Source organism: Sinohyriopsis cumingii, chromosome 1 (assembly GCF_028554795.1).
Source record: "Sinohyriopsis cumingii isolate HCF-2022 chromosome 1, ASM2855479v2, whole genome shotgun sequence".
NCBI classification, from domain to species: domain Eukaryota; kingdom Metazoa; phylum Mollusca; class Bivalvia; order Unionida; family Unionidae; genus Sinohyriopsis; species Sinohyriopsis cumingii.
Genome location: NC_142961.1, coordinates 66,385,433 through 66,407,874, shown reverse-complemented (window position 1 = coordinate 66,407,874; position 22,442 = coordinate 66,385,433). Strand labels below are relative to the sequence as shown.

The 22,442-nt window shown below is 35.1% G+C and overlaps 1 protein-coding gene across 4 annotated transcripts in view; it reads right to left on the bottom strand.

The window, feature by feature from the left end:
• LOC149807038 (nucleoprotein TPR-like) overlaps positions 1–22,442 on the bottom strand; it is a 293,006-nt gene that overhangs the window by 217,540 nt on the left and 53,024 nt on the right. For all 4 annotated transcript variants that reach the window (XM_089960984.1, XM_089960994.1, XM_089961010.1 and 1 more), the window contains exons 14-22: positions 22,177–22,281; positions 21,000–21,107; positions 19,109–19,332; positions 12,895–12,979; positions 7,245–7,307; positions 6,121–6,302; positions 4,757–4,835; positions 1,429–1,572; positions 1,030–1,203 (exon numbers count right to left, since the gene is read on the bottom strand). In XM_089960984.1, the coding sequence (XP_089817110.1) occupies positions 1,030–1,203; positions 1,429–1,572; positions 4,757–4,835; positions 6,121–6,302; positions 7,245–7,307; positions 12,895–12,979; positions 19,109–19,332; positions 21,000–21,107; positions 22,177–22,281 (1,164 nt within the window). The remainder of the gene's footprint in view (positions 1–1,029; positions 1,204–1,428; positions 1,573–4,756; positions 4,836–6,120; positions 6,303–7,244; positions 7,308–12,894; positions 12,980–19,108; positions 19,333–20,999; positions 21,108–22,176; positions 22,282–22,442) is intronic.

The window sequence follows — 22,442 nt, the reverse complement described above, 5'->3', positions numbered from 1 at the left end:
CTAACTGCTAGTTAGTGAGAATCTGCTTAAAACTGTCTATCAATCTGTTCATCTAGGACAGGACTTGTCCATTAGTTTGTGTGCATGTTGACTATGTCCATATGTTTGGATGTCTTTCTGGCTGTGTTTGTGTACCTGTGTGATATGCAGGTTGAACAGGACCATTATGTCAATCTGTCTGTCTGTATGCCTCTATGGCCTGTCAGTGTGTGTGGACCAGATTATGAGATGCATGCCTGGTTGTGTCAGTCTATGTATCTTTTTGTAAAAGCTTTGTTCCTGTATGGCCTTGCATGTTGACCAGGATCATGCACTTTGATAAAAGTCTACATGTTTGCTCCTGTATGACTTGCAGAATAATCAACAGGCAATGCTTTGGGATGTCTAAAAATATCTGCTTGATCTTCAGGATGTTCAGAACATGCTAAGGGATGTCAGTCTTTCAGTTGATCTGACCTTATTGTCAGTCTTTCAGTTGATCTGACCTTATTGTCAGTCTTTCAGTTGATCTGACTTATTGTCAGTCTTCAGTTGATCTGACCTTATTGTCAGTCTTTCAGTTGATCTGACTTATTGTCAGTCTTCAGTTGATCTGACCTTATTGTCAGTCTTTCAGTTGATCTGACCTTATTGTCAGTCTCTCAGTTGATCTGACCTTATTGTCAGTCTTTCAGTTGATCTGACCTTATTGTCAGTCTTTCAGTTGATCTGACCTTATTGTCAGTCTTTCAGTTGATCTGACTTATTGTCAGTCTTCAGTTGATCTGACCTTATTGTCAGTCTTTCAGTTGATCTGACCTTATTGTCAGTCTCTCAGTTGATCTGACCTTATTGTCAGTCTTCAGTTGATCTGACCTTATTGTCAGTCTTTCAGTTAATCTGACCTTATCGTACTCTACTGCCTGAAAGATGGTGATGACCTTGTTCTATGATGTCCACTGCTCAGTCTGTCTGCCTGCCTGCCTGACTTGCAGTTTGGCAAGGACCATATTAAGAGGTAATGTTTTCTGTCTATCTTTATGTCTGTACCTGTATGGCCTGCAGGTTAGCTAGGACCAAGCTCTGTGAATGCCTTTCCCTGCGGATGCTATCCAGCTCCTGTACAAGTCGCTGCTCTGCCCCTTTCACCAAGTCTTTCTCCAGACTCAGGTTCTGGACCCGTGCCTCAGCCCGTGCAAGCTTCTCCTGTGTTACCATCAGATCCTAATGGAGATAATCACAACTTCATAATAGAAAATAAACAAATGAATTATAGACATTTTGCTGGGATGAGAGCATGTACCCAATGATCACAGTCTTGAGAATAATTTCATATAAAATATGGAATAAACAACTGTGTTTGAGTCACTGAAACTATGTTGTATGAATCATTAATGCACAATTATGAAAGTTTAAACAGAACATACAAAAAGGAACAGTTAAACTTACCTCCCTTAGTGTGTTGATTGTCTGTTCATGCTTGGCAACTGAGTTGGAGTATTTCTGTGACTTTTCTCGAAGCAGTGCAATCTCCTTCCTGTAACTCTCAGAATTACTCTGCAGTACCTTCTTCTGCTCACTGGCGAACTCCAACTATAATAATTTAATTTATTATGTTACCAAGCTGCAAACTCCAACTATACTAATTTATTATGTTACCAGCTGCAAACTCCAACTATAATAATTTATTATGTTACCAAGCTGCATACTCCAACTATAATAATTTCATTTATTATCTTACCAAGTTGCAAACTCCAACTATAATAATTTCATTTATTATGTTACCAAGCTGCATACTCCAACTATAATAATTTCATTTATTATGTTACCAAGCTGCATACTCCAACTATAATAATTTCATTTATTATGTTACCAAGCTGCATATTCCAACTATAATAATTTCATTTATTATCTTACCAAGTTGCAAACTCCAACTATAATAATTTCATTTATTATGTTACCAAGCTGCATACTCCAACTATAATAATTTCATTTATTATGTTACCAAGCTGCATATTCCAACTATAATAATTTCATTTATTATGTTACCAAGCTGCAAACTCTAATTATAATACTTTCATTTATTATGTTACCAAGCTGCATCCTCCAACTATAATAATTTCATTTATTATGTTACCAAGTTGCATACTCTAACTATAATAATTTATTATGTTATCAAGCTGCACACTCCATCTATAATAATTTATTATGTTACCAAGTTGCAAACACCAACTATAATAATTTTATTTATTATGTTACCAAGCTGCAAACTCCAACAATAACAATTTCTTTAATTATGTTACCAAGCTGCAAACACCAACTATAATAATTTTATTTATTATGTTACCAAGCTGCAAACTCCAACAATAACAATTTCATTTATTATGTTACCAAGTTGCAAGCTCCAACTATAATAATTTAATTTATTATGTTACCAAGCTGCATACTCCAACTATACTAATTTATTATGTTACCAAGTTGCAAACTCCAACTATAATAATTTATTATGTTACCAAGCTGCATACTCCAACTATAATAATTTCATTTATTATGTTACCAAGTTACAAACTCCAACTATACTAATTTCATTTATTATGTTACCAAGCTGCATACTCCAACTATAATAATTTCATTTATTATGTTACCAAGCTGCATATTCCAACTATAATAATTTCATTTATTATCTTACCAAGTTGCAAACTCCAACTATAATAATTTCATTTATTATGTTACCAAGCTGCATACTCCAACTATAATAATTTCATTTATTATGTTACCAAGCTGCATACTCCAACTATAATAATTTCATTTATTATGTTACCAAGCTGCATATTCCAACTATAATAATTTCATTTATTATGTTACCAAGCTGCAAACTCTAATTATAATACTTTCATTTATTATGTTACCAAGCTGCATCCTCCAACTATAATAATTTCATTTATTATGTTACCAAGTTGCATACTCCAACTATAATAATTTGTTATGTTATCAAGCTGCACACTCCATCTATAATAATTTATTATGTTACAAGTTGCAAACACCAACTATAATAATTTTATTATGTTACCAAGCTGCAAACTCCAACAATAACAATTTCTTTAATTATGTGACCAAGCTGCAAACACCAACTATAATAATTTTATTTATTATGTTACCAAGCTGCAAACTCCAACAATAACAATTTCATTTATTATGTTACCAAGTTGCAAGCTCCAACTATAATAATTTAATTTATTATGTTACCAAGCTGCATACTCCAACTATACTAATTTATTATGTTACCAAGTTGCAAACTCCAACTATAATAATTTATTATGTTACCAAGCTGCATACTCCAACTATAATAATTTCATTTATTATGTTACCAAGTTACAAACTCCAACTATACTAATTTCATTTATTATGTTACCAAGCTGCATACTCCAACTATAATAATTTCATTTATTATGTTACCAAGCTGCAAACTCCAACTATACTAATTTCATTTATGTTACCAAGCTGCATTTACAAATAAAACAATTTAATGTTTTGAAAAATAGCAAGTACAGAAATGCATTTATAAAACAAAATTGCCTCTCCACAGTGACCTAAACATAAAACTTAATCAGAGAAATAGATGAAGGTATCACTCCAAATTCCTTTTATATTCATGTTAGACATACAAAGGTAGTAACATCTATTTCGATAAACATTTGAAAGTCTTTGTATGTGGATATCGTACCTTTTAATGCATTGTAAAATGAAATAATTATCAATCATCTCCGATATATTATTGTCCTTTTGTATCATGAGAAACAACAGTTGAGTACTATACATACTATACTTGGAATATGAGATTTAGAGCAAACTTTGATTCTTCAATACCTACCTGACCATAATGCATTAATAGTACATCCACAACCCTTGCAAACCTGGCACTTCCAAGGTACAAAATATGTTAATCCCATCTACTGGTTTGCTGTAGCAACAAAAGGGCTAGATGGAAGTCAGATGAAATAGGTATACAATGGGCAGATTGCTATCAAATCCTGTAACTCATCAGTTACAACAGCAGCGTAAGTGCATGGCTTTAACAATAGGGAGGGTTTAGTAAGGTATGTCCATATTATGATCAGGTAGATAGTATCAAAGAAACATTTTAGAATGCTCCTGTGGCCCTAAGTGTTTATGGCATCCATCTCAGTCGTGGGAGGTCATGGGTTAGAACCTGAGTGTTAGGATAATGTGACTGGCTGGGACATGATGCTACATGTCTGTGGCATGATACCCGAGTGCTAAATGTCATTATAAACTGCAACAATGCAGACATCATAGTGATATGACTGAAAATTTGTTAAAGCTATGGTTTAAAATCCAAAATCACACACACATTAAGAAACATTTTTACTCTAAACACTGGCTTCTTGTTCAAAAAAATGTTACATGATCAAAATATATTAGGATAAAAGGTAACAGGAGGAAAGCTAATGCATTTCTGAAGGTCACCAGAGGATGACCAGTTGACCATTTCACTAAGCAATTCTGATTATTTTTTTGGAACAAATGTGACAGTTTAGTAAAAACGTGGAGCAGGAATCTACTGCTGGGAGTAGTACAGTAAATCTGCTCTACTTCATAACAGCAGGTTAAAGTCTCATAGCAAAGTAAAATAAATAAGTAAGGTAAGTGAGTGAGGATTCAATATTTTAGGTAACGATTTGCGGAGTATGATTTTAACAAACCTTTATCCATAATGTTGACAGATGTTGAGCATTAGGTTTGTTCTAAGTGTTACCTGTGAGGAAAGCTTAGCATTCTGAACTCTGAAGTTGGCCAGTTCTTCTTTCCATTTCTCCATCTGCTCATTCTCAATTCTAACAAAAAAAATAGAAAATAAAATAAAACACCATACATATCTGGAACATGTGAATTTCAATGTAACAATTTATCCTCCTTCGAGTAATTGTTTAAAACTATTAGTAAAGGTTGATGCATTAGTCTGTTATTCTGGAAATTGAGCTTGCCAGATTATGTGATATTTAAATCTGAATTTTGTTTCAATTCATGAATCTTTTTTCACAAATATGTCAAAAATATTTTAACAGACCCCCTAATCTCAACAACTTAAGATATCTAGTGCAATGATACGTGTGATAGAAAACCAAAATACTGATCTGTGACTTTGACGTTAGTAATCCCAATCTGGTACAAAATAAACCATCTAGTAATGACATAAAAGTAAGCAAAGTTACATCCCCAAATATCAAATGGCTTTCAAGTTACAGAGCAGAATGGAAAGTGTTATGAAAAAGGTATAATACTCTGCTATGCCCTTGACCTTGATAATGACCTTCACTATGGCAACAACTTCAACTTGATGTTTAAGATAGTATGTGACACACCCCTAGTGATGGTTCATAACGATACAAAGTTGCATCCCTAAATCTCACACAGCTATAAAATAACAGAACAAAAGGCAAGTGTGATGGAAAAGGTACAAAACTAAGCTTGATCTTGACAATGACACCACCATCACCCCCATATGGTGACATGACTTCTTCTGATGGTGTACGGATGTACCAAGTTTCATACCTTAATCTCAAATGGCTTTTAAGTTATAGAGAAAAAGGTAATGCATCACAAAAGGATGGCTGGCTGGATGGATGGAAGTACCGTTACAGAAGCTGCAAGCATATCGTTTTATGTGCAATCTCTCCCACAGTTCATAGTGTGATGATACACATAATGTATCATTCATTTTATGTGCAATCTCTCCCTCAGTTCATAGTGTGATGATACACATAATGTAACATTTTATGTGCAATCTCTCCCAGTTCATAGTGATACACATAAGGTATCATTTTATGTGCAATCTCTTCCCCAGTTCAGTGTGATGATACACATAATGTATCATTTTATGAGCAATCTCTCCCACTTGAGTAACCTTTCATTTTTTTAAAATTACATTGAAAAAATGTATTACAATTAAAATACACATATAGTCATCCAATGCTCTTCTGCAGTCAATTATTACAGCTTTTATTAGTCATGCTCCAACCAGGAATGGATTATTCTAGATAAGGAAATAATAAAGAGGCCTCGTCACAGTGAGGTATCTTATTGAGAAGTAAACTGAACGGCTTAGTATGTCTACTGTACTTTTCATTTTCTGCCTTCTCCTTTTTGTACGTAGCGAACTCTGCCTGCAACTGTTTTAGAGCAGCGGTGGTCTCTTCCAGTTTTTTGCCCAATTCTGGACTTGATTCCAGCCCTAGTGTGGCAGGACTTCTTGATTTGTTAGCTGGGAAGGGTGTCGATGTCAAAGCTGGGCTGAGTGGAGACTACAAGTAAAACAAATTTACACAATTTAAAATAAAGTCATTTGATTAAACAATCACACTATTATCATTACTTGAGTATGCATATAAGACAAATATTCCCCAATTTTCTTGCACTAACTGTATCCTTGCTTATGAGCCCAACAAGTGCAAAAATTATTGTTGTGCAGATAAATTGTATGCAAGTAGCCTAATTTTAACACTGCAAAAAGAACAAGACCAGACATGCATGTCAATAGTCAAATATTTGCTGTAAAACAAGTGAATTTGATTGTAAGATATAAAAACTGAGCAAGCATTTCACAGAATTTAATTGTCTTAGCTTCATAATGATTCATCCAATGTATGAATAAATACATCAAAGGGTTTAGTAAATGTGTGAAGATGAGAAGAAAAAACCTTGATGCTAATTTTCTGTGACTGTGACCTTGACCTATAAATGAAAGAGGTAAGAAAGTGTGTATAAAATGACTTGCTTCAGTTTCATAATGATTCATTCCCATACAGAGAAAATCTATCAATGGATTTAGGCAAATTTTGCAAACTTTCCTTGACTATAACCTTGACCCTAATATCAAAGGAGCATGTGTGCTCATATCAAATGAATATTTTGTAGCTTCATGATGATTTATTCCAAGTATGAAACAAATCCATAGGAAATAATGCAAATTTTCTTTGTGACCTTGACCACAAGGTAAAAGGGGTGAGTGGTCATGTCAAAGAATGAATTGTATTAGCGCTGTAATCATGATGAGAATCTGAAGGAAATATATGCCAATGAAAATCTACAACCAAAACCATAAATTGCTGACATCAAAATAGTGACTATAACTCCTCACTAACCTGGCAAAACTATAACATGTGGATGAGAATACCATTTCAATTTGGAGACAATTTTCCTGGCATCATCACTGCCAGGCTAACCCTCAATCCCTACATACTTACCACAGAGTCTCCTTGCTGAAGTAGAACACGATACATGTCTCGCTGTCTCACTATAGACTCGACCTACAGGGGAAAAAATCAACATTTTGAAAATAAAGACTTCAGTGTTGTAATTTAAAAACTCTTAGTATGTATTACATTTTTTAACAATGTCGTGTGTCATGCATCATATACAGTTTCTCAGAAATCAACAAATATTAATTAATTCTACTTTCTAATGCAAATATATTATCAACAACCATTAGGATCTACACATATGAACAAAAACGTTGACAAATTTCTTTAAAAGAGCCAATTTACTTTTATGGTAATGTTTCTTGAAAATGCTATACAAACTAAATAACATGTTCGATTTAATTATGCCATGCATTAACGCTTTATTTAATTCCAACAGAAATGTTCCACAAAAAAATGAAAGGTTTCTTCAAGAAACAACACATTAACTCTCAATGAAATCTAAATGATAATTTTTTGGTCAACCAACTCAAATTGTTATGAGCATATGAAAAGCAAGTCTGGAGGACTATTATATTTTCTGAAGGACCAGGAACTTTGTAAAGTTGCAGGTCCTTCATGCACAAGAAATTTCAGGAAAGGACAAATAATTGTTTCAGTAACTCCAATCACATCAATCATGGTACATAATTTAGATATACAGTGTAATATCACTCAAAAACTTCATTTGAATACAGCAACTAATGCAGAAGACATGTAACTTGCTTTAACCAAATTAACACCGTTGATAATGGATGATACAAGTTTTTTGTTTTCAGAATCGAGTCAGGAACTCTTAGCAGGGGCATGTCCAACCCACAGCAAATGGGCCACAGGCAGCACAGTCCTTCACACTGTGTTGCTCATGCTGCCTGCAACATTAAGCATTTTTATCTTTTTTGGCCCCCAAGCCAAAAAGGGTTGGATACCGCTATTCTAGCAAACCAAGGCGCAAACACCAACGCTATATTAACACTATCTCTGAGAGTTTAAGTAGAATACTGCAACTATTGTAAAAGATATAGGACCTTTAAAAACTTTAACATTGTTGAGAGAACTAAAACATCTTGCTTCTTATACAGGCAAAAACAGAACCTCTCAATTTACCAAGAAAAAACTTTACACCTAATCATATCAAAGTATACACTTAGACCTCAGTATATCAAAGTATAAACTTTAGTCCTCAGCATATCAACATATAAACTGTAGGCCTCAGTATATGAAAGCATAAACTTTATACCTCATTGTATCAAAGTAAGAACTCTAGATCTCAATGTATCAAAGTATAAACTGCAGACCTCATCATATAAAAGTATAAACTGTAGACCTAAGTATATAAAAGTATACACTTTAAACCTCATTATAAGAGTATAAACTCTAGACCTCCATCTATCAAAGTATAATCTCTAGACCTCAACACATCAAAATATAAACTCTAGACCTCAGTATATCAAAGTATAAACTCTAAACCTCCGTCTATCAAAGTATATAATCTCTAGACCTCAACATATCAAAGTATAAACTCTAGACCTCAGCATATCAAAGTGTAAGCTTTAGACCTAAAAGATTATTTCCATGTTTCAACTGAATACAGCAACTGATGCATAAAATATACATACATGTGACAGATCAGAGAAGTTGGCCTCTGACAAATCAAGAGATTTGCAAAATCAGGTCATGAGATTTTACTTCAAGATGGAAGAATTTTCAATGCAAATCACTAATTTTTTTTTGTGGTATATGTCTTTGATATTCTTGACCCAATGAGGACCCAAGACTTGAATCACCATGCGAGTAGTTTCCATCAGTTCGTACGAGAATTTCTGTGCAATTTTTTGTGTCTGGGAACATTATTTTGACTTTGATCAAAAAAACATATCTGCTACCATAAACAGGAGATTATGTTTGGCTATGAAGTTGGAAAAGTGTCTCAAGCACATAAATCTTTATCCATACTTGATGCTGATTACAGCAACAAATCTGCTATTGTGTTTAATATGCTTGAATATGCTGCAAGGTAATCACCATTCACACCTGAAAATTGATATAAAAATGTATTGATGTTCACAGGTGAGGCAATGTAATAAAATAATCCAGTGCTGAAACATCATTTCAAACAAGTACTGCATTCTTGTCATATAACTTTATCATCATAATCTTCCTTAATTGCTTCCAACATATCCGAGTATAACTGCCCTTATGAAATGTGTAATGTTAAAATACTATTTTTTTACTGAATATTAACAACATAAAAAAACAGGATTGCTGATATTAAATATCGCTAGTTGGAAGGATTTCGATGTAGGCTGGCTAATCGTGTTTTTTGGGAAGCTGTTACATGATTAATGAATAAGGAGGAAGCTGTTCTTGTAGATGATGAGGTTGTCTGAAATTATCAGTAACTCATGCTTTTTCTTCAAGTCGTAGATAAAGTAGCTATGAGGTTTGAATGGATTGTATGTCAACTAGGTAGTGATCCAGTAGAGTGTGATCACCCCATGCTTGTCCCTTCTTTATCAGTCTCTCCCATCCCAGGATTTTACTGCTAGTCCACTGGTAAATATGTTTAACAAATCAGGCTGCTCATTTCTGGAGTACTTCAATGTTACTGATGTCACATTCTGGCCAGTGTACCTGCTCTAGGCATGGTCAAGTGTGGTCTAATGAGGCTTATTCCATGGCTTGTGTGGGGTCTGTCTAGGCATGGTCAAGTATTTATTCCTTGGCTTGTGTAGGGTCTGTCTAGGCATGGTCAAGTATGGGTTTAATAAGGCTTATTCCATGGCTTGTGTAGGGTCTGTCTAGGCATGGTCAAATATGGGTCTAATGAGGCTTATTCCATGGCTTGTGTAGGGTATGTCTAGGCATGGCCAAGTATGGGTCTAATGACGCTTGTTCCTTGGCTTGTGTAGGGTATGTCTAGGCATGGTCAAGTATGGGTCTAATGAGGCTTGTTCCTTGGCTTGTGTAGGGTCCGTCTAAGCATGGTCAAGTATGGGTCTAATAAGGCTTATTCCTTGGCTTGAGCAGGGTCTGTCTAGGCATGGTCAAGTATGGTTCTAATAAGGCTTATTCCTTGGTTTGTGTAGGGTCCGTCTAGGCATGATCAAGTATGGGTCTAATAAGGCTTATTCCTTGGCTTGGGTAGGGTTTGTCTAGGCATGGCCAAGTATGCGTCTAATGAGGCTTATTCCTTAGCTTGTGTAGGGTCTGTCTAGGCATGATCAAGTATGGGTCTAATGAGGCTTATTCTTTGGATTGTGTAGGGTCTGTCTAGGCATGGTCAAGTATGGGTCTAATGAGGCTTGTTCCTTGGCTTGTGTAGGGTCTGTCTAGGCATGGTCAAGTATAGGTCCAATGAGGCTTATTCCTTGGCTTGTGTAGGGTCCGTCTAGGCATGGTCAAGTATGGGTCTAATGAGGCTTGTTCCTTGGACTGTGTGGAGTCTATCTTGGCATGGTCAAGTATTTATTCCTTGGCTTGTGTTGGGTCGGTCTAGGCATGGTCAAGTATGAGTCTAATGAAACTTGTTCCTTGGCTTGTGTAGGGTCTGTCTATGAATGGTCAAGTATGGGTCTAATAAGGCTTATTCCTTGGCTTGTGTAGGGTCTGTCTCTTGTGTTACACCTTAAGGAAACCATGGTGGATAGAGTTTACTTTTTTCAACGATGTTGTAAATGTGCTTACTCCAAAAGAGTTCGTTAGAGATGGAGACTGCAACATATTTTGTACTAGAGGCCTTCATAGTATATCCATAGATGGTGTAGTGGGCAAGAATTGGGTGGTATGTTTAGTGGTCCTTAAGACCTTGCGCTTATCTGGATTTAAACGCATCTGCCAAACTGACACCCACTCCAGATGATTGTCCAAGTCCTTCAGAATGGTAGACCAATCACTGGCGGAACAAACTGTTCTTTACAAGAAGGATTTATCCACAAAGAATCTGGGCATGGATGGCAGGTCAATGATATATGCCAAGAATAGATGTGGATCCAAAAATGCACCTCCGGAGATGCCTCACATGATTTGTGTATAGGTGAACCTGATATCATCTAAAACAACTTCTCATGTACATTTGAAGAGAAAGTTTTCAATCCAAGTAAGTGTGTTTTTCCTGACAACACAGTGATGAAGCTTTCTAAAGAGGCACTGATGGAGTATTCTCCCTTTTCCCTGGCCCTTGCAAACAAATGATTCCATTAGGTGTTTGCAGACCATTTAAATTTAAGATATACAAGGAGATGATCAATAAACATGGCTTTTATTTACATAAGAAAAAACCAAGGGCCAATTTGTTATGGCAAAGTAACTTTTACTGATCCATAATTAACTTGGTTTTTGCAAGGCAGAAGTGATACACAACTTAAAAGAATACATTTTTTAATCACATGTACACTGATCTTGTTTCCATCCTAACACATAACCATTAATGATGTGTACTTTACATGTCATGACATTTCATTTTCATAAAGTATTAATAAATTGAATTAAAACAACATATTAATCAAATTATAATAACTTAAAATATCCTTAGCTTGCTCGTGTCATATATATATATATACATTATATATATATATATATATATATATATATATATATATATATATATATATATATATATATATATATATATATATATATATATATATATATATAAGAATTCAGCATAAAGCTAAGGCACATTTTACTACAGTATTTAAGTGTAATTTTGAGTTCAACTCGGCATCCGATGTTTATGCAATGTTTGTCTTTTCCTTCAGCTGTATAAAAATGTAAAAAGTAAGCTAACATTGTGTGTAAGATCATTTTGAATGAAAATCAGATTAACATCCACATTCTTTAAAATTATGCACTTTATACACATGTAATTTTGAAACTAGTTGAATCTGCTTTTTATTTAAGTTTATTATTACTTTAAGAAAATTAGGATATTCTTGTAATTTCTGCATCATTAATTTTTTTGTTTCATTATTATAAGTTCTTCATCAAGACACAGTCCAGATTGCAACAATAATCTTCTCCTCAAAACTTGAACTCCTACAAAAATACATTGACTTTGTTAGAACATGGAGTTGATGCCATGGGATATGAAACAAGGTCATGATGTTTACATCTGATCTTTCTTTGTTGTTGAACATGCTTTGAAAATACACAGATTTTAAAGATGTAATCCTACTTCCAAGGTGAATGTAATGTAACTTACTGGACCTGGATACAAGGATTTCCAGGTTTTAAATGAATTTTACAAATTATCATCCATGTAATAATTAATCAAAGCGAAAATAATATAAAAAAACTGTTTCTATGTCTTAAGCTGCAACATGGATTCCAAACAATGTTCCCGGTAGGCAGGTAACACCACTGACAATGGGGTTTGAGAAACTTAATGAGCAAACAATAAGTAATGGTGAGGGATGGAAATCATTGGACACAGAAAGTAAAATGAACCTGATTCAGCGACAGTCTGGTAATGAACAATCAGCCATGCTGGTGACTCAGTGTAGTTCAGTGAGTAAATAAATATGAAAAAAGTATTGTGGGTTCAGTTCATCCTAAGTGGCTAGTGGGTTTTTTCTTCCAGATGTGTAAATATTCTGTAACATTTACCCACTGGATAAGTGAACTAAGACTTAAACATAAAAAACTATTTACTTACAAGCTCAGCTTGTCTTCCACGTGCTGCCTTTAATTCATCCAGTTCCTGTAGAGCTGTGTCCAGTTGCTCTTTAAGCTCTCTTGTCCTGAAAAAAGATACATAAATGGAAGCTAAAGAAACAGATTCAATGCTCTGCCTTTTTCTTTACTATCAGACAGGATACCTGCAGTGAACTTCATGCTTTTCTCAGTTTATTATACCCGTGCCACAACTTCCCGAAACCTCAATCCCTTCTCCAACTGGTAGATCAACATTCTAAGAATAGTGTGCACATCTAAAAACATCTCTAACTATCATTAATTTTGCAGTCCCTACATTATACAATGTACATTACATTAACACATGCATGCTATCGGTGAGAAAATTTTTGTTTCATGCTTTATACTTTTGTGCATGCTTTGCTTTGATTGCATATGTTTTGTCTCCTTTTCTGATACAAGGATGAAACCTATGTCTGGAAGTGACTTTTTAAAAATTCTGTTAAGTGCCCCTGTAAGAAAACAACAATCCAAGGATCAGGTTGTTTGCAACTTATTTGTACCTTTTTTAATGCCACATTTGCCAACTTCTGTTGGCATCCTAAAAGGCTGAAAGAAAATTACCAGAACTAACAAATAACAGAAACAAATTTGTAAAGGATAATGCCTGCCCTAACACCGGTACCAGCAAAGGGGATACATTTATGGAAGCACCGCACATGCGCACAATATTCAACAAAATTCAAGAAAATTACACAGAAGGGTGCTGACAAATGAAAACAAACTCAAGGCCTGGGAAGAAAAGATCAACTGCAACATAAAACTGAAACAACTGAAATAAAAACTAGCAACAAGCTGGTCCTGGTGAAAATCATCAGATTTTGCCCAAGCCTGTAATACATGAAATATTTAAATATAGAGAAGATATGACATGGTCAAAAGTGTTACATACATATTTTGCTTTGTTCCAAAAAGTGGAATGTCTTCATTATTTTTTCTCTTTGCTGAGCTACTATTCTGAACAACATTCTCTCCAACAACTGTCTTTACGTCTGTTCAATCTTTCTATAACATTCTCTTGCATGGTCCATCTCTTTTCACAGACTTGTTCAATTTTTTGATGACTATCTCCTACATGGTCTATCTCTTTTCTCAAACTTACAGGCTTCATTCTAGCTGTTTCAATCATCATTTGTGCTATATCTGCACCCTTTATGTCTTTTTTATTTTCCTTATGTTAGCTCACTGTTAAGTAATTACCATGAGCTTAACAATTTCATTTTCTGATTCTTTTCTCAACAATTCTTTTTCTTTCTCAAACTGAGCTTTTGTATTTAATTCTCTTCATCTTGTATCTTCTTTATTCACACCTAAGTTTTCTTCTTTACTTCAAAAATGCACAGCTTGCATTTAAATACTTTAATTTCCTCCAAACAATCAAATTAAACTCAAATAAGTTATGAAGGTATGAATAACAATAAAAATATTTGTGACGAGAGTAGGGGCTGTAGTATAGTTTAGCTTATTTAAAAATAGTTTAGTTAAGTTTGACCCTGAATACTGTCATTAAATTTGAAATCCGCTTTTCAAAAAGTTCCCTATTGGATATAAAAATGTAATTATCTTTTAAATGATACAAACATGATTTAAATGATACAAACATGTGTTAAATGATACAAACATGACTTAAATGATGCAAACATGATTTAAATGATACAAACATGTGTTAAATGACATAAACATGATTTAAATGATGCAAACATGATTTAAATGATACAAACATGTGTTAAATGACATAAACATGATTTAAATGATACAAACATGATTTAAATGATATGAACATGTGTTAAATGACATAAACATGACTTAAATGACACAAACATGATTTAAATGATACAAACATTATTTAAATGATACAAACATGTTTTAAATGATACAAACATGATTTAAATGATACAAACATGATTTAAATGATACAAACATGATTTAAGAGAGAATGTGGAGATGCAAATTCTTGCAGCAGACTTCCAATATGGCTGCCCCAACTGTAATCTCACTTAATCATGGCTACCATGCAGTGTTGCATTCTGAGTATAGGATTGCATGTTTCTTTTATGTTTTTTGGTCCTATGTCCCTCAAATCTGAACTTTTTTGCACTCCCTAGGCAGGCTTTTCATCAGGAATTCTTTTTAAAAAAATAGGCCTACTAGTTTTCTCAAATGCATGTCCATCCATGTTTATGTTGGTGCTATAAAATGGCCAAATTCACTAAAGGCTATGACAACTGTAAGATGGCAATTAATAACCATTTATAACAACATCTTTGGTCATCCAAACATTCAAGTTTTGTGGTAGTCTGCCAAGTTTCAATGTCAAGTCTTTGATGGTCAATAGCATAACATATTTTCTAGGTTTAAAGCACACCTCGCCTTACAACAATTTAGTTGATTTGGAGGCTGGATTCGATGACAGAAGGGACTAAATTTACCAAATACACAATATGTCATTTAATAAATGAATTACCAATTTTGAAAAGAAACTCAATTCAGATAATTATGAGAATTGTTAAAATAAAGTCTGGTGGGTGGGAAATGAATAAAGACTAAAGCTAAATGACAGCATGATCCAAAACTGAATATTCCAGTGCAGCTCATTTCAGGTGGACCTGATTTTCAAACAAGTCAATGTTACAATGAGACACTTGAGACCTTGATAAAACATTTATTACAATATGTTAGTGCCCAATATGTTTATCTCATTGTTTTAGCCCTGCTGTAGCACTTTTAGTCTAATAAATCTATCTACCCTTTTCCTTTATCCTTTTAAAATGTGTATTCCTTTAATTCAGAGGATGGGGGATGTCCCTTGTTCTTCAGATCCTTGGTGCAACACTGCTGCCACATTATGTTTCAGAAATCTTTTGATCCGGCTATAAGTTGCAAATTTCTGTTTTGTTATGGGTTTTAATGGCACTTGAGCACATTACTGCCTACCTTGTATCAAAGAAATGGAAGCAAATTTTCTGTTATATATGCCTCCAATTTTTTGAAAAGACAGAGTGTGACGTGCCTGCTGAATATTTTTGATCTTGTTGCTGATGCTGCCCAGAAACTGCACAATTAAAAAGTGGATGGCAATCACAAGTTATCCTCTCCAGCAAGAAAGTCTGAAGTGCCATAATAAAGCCCTGTTATTTATGTACTCTCGTAATAATCAGTTTTTACAAGAGAAATTACTTTTCTAAATTTTTCTTTGACTGGTTCGGTTCCTTGTTTGACAGTGAGCAAACAAAGACAGTTTTATTAATGCAGTAACTGATAATCATTCAAAGACCAAATAACAGATGCAACTTAATACACAGTTTCAAATAGGTGACACCTATTAAAACATTTTTACTTTAAACAGCAGTCTGTACACATTTTCTGTTCATTAGCTGTGTGTTCAACATTTTCCAAACAATACTTAGAACAACTACATTGTGCAATAAAAACCTAACTTCTTATTATAAACTACTCAGGGGCCTTAAGTACAAATCTTGAAGAAGAAAAGAAATTTTATCATTACATAAAGTTCAAGGAAAAGTGTGTGTGTGTGTGATTTGGATTTTCAACGTGGCTTTAACAATTTTTCAGTCATATTGCTACGATGTCTGCAGTGTGGCAGTTTATAGTGATGTCTAGCACTGGGGCATCATGCCAAAGAAATGTAGCATGATGTCCCACCCAGTCACATTATACTGACACCAGGACAACCAGTCCTAACACTAACCTCTTAATGTTGAGCGCCAAGTGAGGCAGCAGTTAGTACCATTTTTGTAAGTCTTTGGTATGACTCGGCCAGGATTCGAACCTACGACCTCCTGCGTCCGAGGCAGACACTCTAACCACTAGGCCACTGGAGCGGTTCAAGGAAAAGAAGATATGAAAAATGATCGAAGTGACTGGGGTGTTAGACTGACTATGTGGTTTCTGTTCTAGACCTCCAAATATTGGAATAGGTAATATTTACATTGGACTGGCTTCCAGTACAAAGAAAATGAATACCAACATAGCATCCAATGTACTACTGCTTTTAAAATGTAATGGGGGGAATGAGGGTTGGGGAGGGGCTTCATAACATAACTCTTCATTCTCCCTCTAAAGAGGCCAAATAGAATTGTAAAGTGCTAACAGGGCATAATAGTTGATCTTGAACATCCCCAGCATCAATACAATTGAGAGTGGGGATCGCAATAGGAATGAAGCTACCAAAAGAAGCAGGTTTTCATGGCCAAACTGGTTAATTGATTTGTTGTAGTGATATCAACCTTTTCCTGATGAGGCAGAACTAGTAACTCATGTTACTCCAGTATATATAAGATAAGTATAATGACAGGTGGTGCTATGCAGAACATTACTGAAAATCCACAAACAGCACAATACCAAAAAACATGTGATATCATAGAAAGATAACATATGTGAAACATGGGGTTCTCCAGACCTGGTCAATATGGGACCCATACTATGGTGGTACAGGCCCAAATGTCTGTCCAGTACTGGTATGATCAGTAGAGAGCAGCACTGTGGGCAATGGAGGCAGAGAGGGCAAAGACTGTAGGACTTTCTTTTTTAAACAGTTTTCTTTTGATCTTAAGTGCCCACAGAGAGGAAAAGGTAGTAAAATCCATAGGAACAGTAAATAACAATACTAAAATTAGCCTCATGGCCTCAATGAGGGTCAGAAGTAATCAAATCCACACAGTGTGTGATGTGCATGTATTAGCCATGTGGCCTCCATCAAGGGTCTGAAGTAATAAAATCCACACAGTGTGTGATGTACATGTATTAGCCATGTGGCCTCCATCAAGGGTCTGAAGTAATAAAATCCACACAGTGTGTGATGTACATGTATCAGCCATTTGGCCTCCATCAAGGGTCTGAAGTAATAAAATCCACACTGTGTGTGATGTACATGTATTAGCCATGTGGCCTCCATCAAGGGTCTGAAGTAATAAAATCCACACAGTGTTTGATGTACATGTATTAGCCATGTGGCCCCCATCAAGGGTCTGAAGTAATAAAATCCTTAGTGTTGATACATGATGATACCTATTAGTGTTGGGGGCCCCGAATGGCCGAGTGGTCTAAAGCACTCTCCTTTACAGATCACTGCCATCTCACCTCTGTCTGCGCCGGTTCGAGTCTCGGATTCAGCCAATGTGGGTATGTGAGAAAGCTTGCCAGTAGTTTCTCGTGGGTCAGTGGTTCTTTTCGGGTCTTCCCGGGTTCTTCCTCCACCAATAATACTGGCCGCCATGTATAGCCTATCGTGTGCTGAAAAATGCCGTTAAACCCCACAACAACAAAAGCAACTATTAGTGTTGTGGCCCCACCCAACTTCTTATTTCCAAACACACCTTTCTAAAAAAGTCACACTAGTTAAATTATTACCAATTATCACCTAGTCACCTTGAAATTGGCAACATACATAAAACCAATCTTTGACAGGCCCACTATTTAAAGTCAGCAAGCTCTGATGCTTTCAGAGCTCGAAAAGTGTAACTCCGTTAGGACTTGAAAGTCCACAAATCCTATCTATGCACAAATATTATGATTTGAACTGACATGTTAAAATGTAAATATTTACTTCCCACTTGTCAAAACTTGCTTTAAATAGTAAATATGTTTGATAAAATGCAAGACTGGCCTTGACACTGACTACAAGATGGAAATAACATATTTTGACAGTAAATCATGTGATATAATGGATCAATAGATGAAAGAAACTTCTGACAGTTATGTAACTTAAGAATGGGATACACATAAACATAAAATAAAGGTGCTGATATATATACTGTGGTGAGATCGGAGATAATACAACTTGCAGAACATAAAGCATTACGAAATGAACATGACCTCAACCTCTCAATTTTTTAAAATTATTTAGCCCTGAGCAAATACCTTGTAAACCTTAAAATGGGTGAACTCAACTGAGCTTGTCCTGGAAATCAATCAAGTGGATTTGTAAAGACCTGCTAAATGCCAGATGCCCCAATCTGTGGGCATAAACCAGGAAGTTATGTTATCATTATTCCTTGCAGATAATGAAAATAATCTTAAATTAACGTTTTCGATGATACCAAACATGTACTGCACCTCGGCCAATCCCAGCTTAGCCATAAATATTACTGTATAACTGACTTTCTCATTTAAGATCTCTACCTCCTCCCCTTGTTATGAATGAGATCAAAACCTACTTGGAATCTATGGCCATCCTCTCATCCTCCTCCTGCTTTTCACTGAGTTCTCTGAGCGCAGCAAGGAGTCTTTGATTTTGCTCCTGAAGCTCATCAATATTTCCAAAAGTAACAAGTTTGCCACTAATGACTTCTGAGGAACTGGTGACCTCTACAACAGCAGCTACATCTTTTACCATACGACCACCTCGCAGTTCTTCAATCTCCTTGACAAGGTACTTCACCTGCCACCGATGAAAATTAAATCATGTCAAAGTTGATCTAGTGAAGGAAAAATCTGACAACCAAGGCTTGATACAATTATACAATATATCAATACCAGAGAAATGTTTCATTTTCTCAATACTGGATGCAACAACACTATTTAGCATGAAATATTTAAAGGAAGTGAAGTTAGAAGACTAAAACGGTGCATCAATATATGGTAAAAAACATATCTGGAGGACTTCAGAAAACAACTTACAGTTATATCAACTAATGTTCTACAAGTACTTTATGTCTCTACAAGATGGAAAAAGTTAACACAGAACTTCCAAATACAGCTAGAGCTACACAACTTCCATGACTCAATATGGCTAATCCCTGTGCATTTTATTATATAGTCTCCTACAATCCCACACCCCACATAACATCAGACCTATCCTGCACCCATGGTTCTAGGGGCACAAACCAACAATTTCAAAATCTTAATATGACTTGCAGCTACAACTGCATGCACAAAGTTTCATTAAAAATATTCAAAACTGCTCCTGTACTTCAAATTTGTGTACATATGACCTCTAACCACCTTCCACAGTCCCAAGATGAGGAATGAAACTACTGTACCTCTTTTGCAGAGGGTTACAATAAGGGCCATCTTTATACAATGTTTGGTTAATGTTCAGTCAATGGTTTGGGAGGATACATAGTTCTGTACTTACAGATAATGGGTATCACTGCACATCTGATGATATACCATAGGGTTCACTCGGTGTAAGTATGTCTTGACAAGGTGTAATAGGGTACATAGACCATAAAGTATATCTTGACTGGGTGTAATGGGCTACAGACAAAGACCATAAAGTATGCATTGGCTGGGTGTAATGCTCTACAAAGATCAAAAAAGTATGCTTTGACTGGGTGTAATGGGCTACAGACAGACCATAAAGTATGCCTGACAGGGTGTAATGGGCCATGGACAAAGATCATAAAGTATACCTTGAGAGAGTGTAATGGAGTACAGACAAGAACCATAAAGTATGCCTTGACAGGGTGTAATAGGCTACAGACAAAGACCATAAAATATGCCTTGACTGGGTGTAATAGGCTACGGACAAAGATCATAAAGTATGCCTGAAAGGGTGTAATGGGCTATGGACAAAGATCATAAAGTATACCTGGAGAGAGTGCAATGGAGTACAGACAAGAACCATAAAGTATGCCTTGAAAGGGTGTAATAGGATACAAAGACCATAAAGTATGCCTTGACTGGGTGTAATAGGCTACAGACAAAGACCATAACATATGCACTGACTGTGTGTAATGGGCTACGGACAAAGATCCTGAAGTATGCCTTGACAAGGTGTAATAGGCTACAAAGACCATATAGTATGCCTTGACAGGACATAATGGGGTACAGGCAAAGACATTAAGTTTAAGTATAATCCAACAAGTGAAATTCCTAACAGGTGCATATGGGTTTAATTAAACTTGTAAATAAAGCTAACAGAATACAAAAGGAATGTACTGGCTATACAGAGAAGCAGGCAAGACCAATGAATTCTTCCCTTATTGAATGTAATAAAAAATAGGTAAGACATACTCAAATGGGTGTAAAATTATGACCTGAATAATTCAAGAGTGCTAAAAAAAAACATTATATCAATTAGTAAATGAAAGAATGTATGCCTACCTGGTTGGCAAGGTCTTGGCACTGCTGCTGAAGTTTTTTGTTCTCTCGTACAAGATGATTGGCTTTTCTGTAGTTCTCATCAGCCTCCCCTCGTAAATTCTGACACTCCTGAAGAAAACAGAACTGTAAGCTTACACTGTCATTAGTTACCTATCACGTTCATTGGACTAGAATTTTCTTGATGCACACACAGTGAAAGTCTTGTCCAAAAATAAACGATTTTATGAAAATATGACTTATATATATCATTTAGGCATTCTGTACAAACTATTTCAGTAATAAATGTACCAATTTAGAATTGGATTACAAATATCTTTAACTGGTAATTATTAACTTTATTTTGATTGTCATACAGCCATATTTCCTTGATGATCAATAAATATATAGCCTGAGAAATACGAAAAGTAAATTCAATGTTAAAATACACCGACATTTTTGGACAAGGTCAACCTAATCCATTACAAACCATACTGAATCTAACAAGCAGTGATTTCAACAATGAAAGTGCGTATTACTATTATTATTTAAGTGCAGTTATTCAAAGGTCTAGTGCATTTAAGTATGGATTAGTATTACTATTTAAGTGCACTTATTCAAAGGTCTAGTGCCTTTAAGTATGGATTACTATTACTATTTAAGTGCAGTTATTCATATGTCTAGTGCATTTAAGTATTTATTACTATTACTATTTAAGTGCACTTATTTAAAGGTCTAGTGCCTTTAAGTATGGATTACTATTACTATTTAAGTGCAGTTATTCATATGTCTAGTGCATTTAAGTATTTATTACTATTACTATTTAAGTGCAGTTATTCAAGGGTCTAGTGCCTTTAAGTTTGGATTACTATTTCTATTTAAACACATTTATTAATGGGTCTAATGCCTTTAAGTGTTGCTTCTTAGTACTTGCCATGTGCATTTAACAGTAAATTTAAACTGACATAAGTGCAGTATCAGAACCTGTGCATTCATGTCATTTTCATAGGACTTTATGATTCTATTTGGTCGGATTTCAGTACCAGATTTATTTTGTGCACTTCCTTGTTTCTATTCCTACTGATTGTCGTTAATACTGAAAAAAGTTATGACCAAAAATAGAAAGGATCCAGGTTGACATGTTCCAATACTGAAAAGAATGCTCTAAGATATTTTAATTGTTCTATGACATTACACATACCAGCCTAGCATCATCCAGCTGCCGTGTCATCTGCTCGATGGTCTGAAGGGCTGTCTCATAGTCATCTCTCTGTTTCTTTAGAATGGGTGCTTTCTCTTCAATTTCCTACAGAAAAGAAAAGAATGTGGTCCCTAAAACATGACTCGCCCACAACCAGTCTTTAACATCATCATATACTTTAAAACAAACCCCATTCATTTTCCAAATCATATTTCTTACTGTATAATAAATTTTCAATGAGATAATGATGTCGCCAGCAGAAAAGA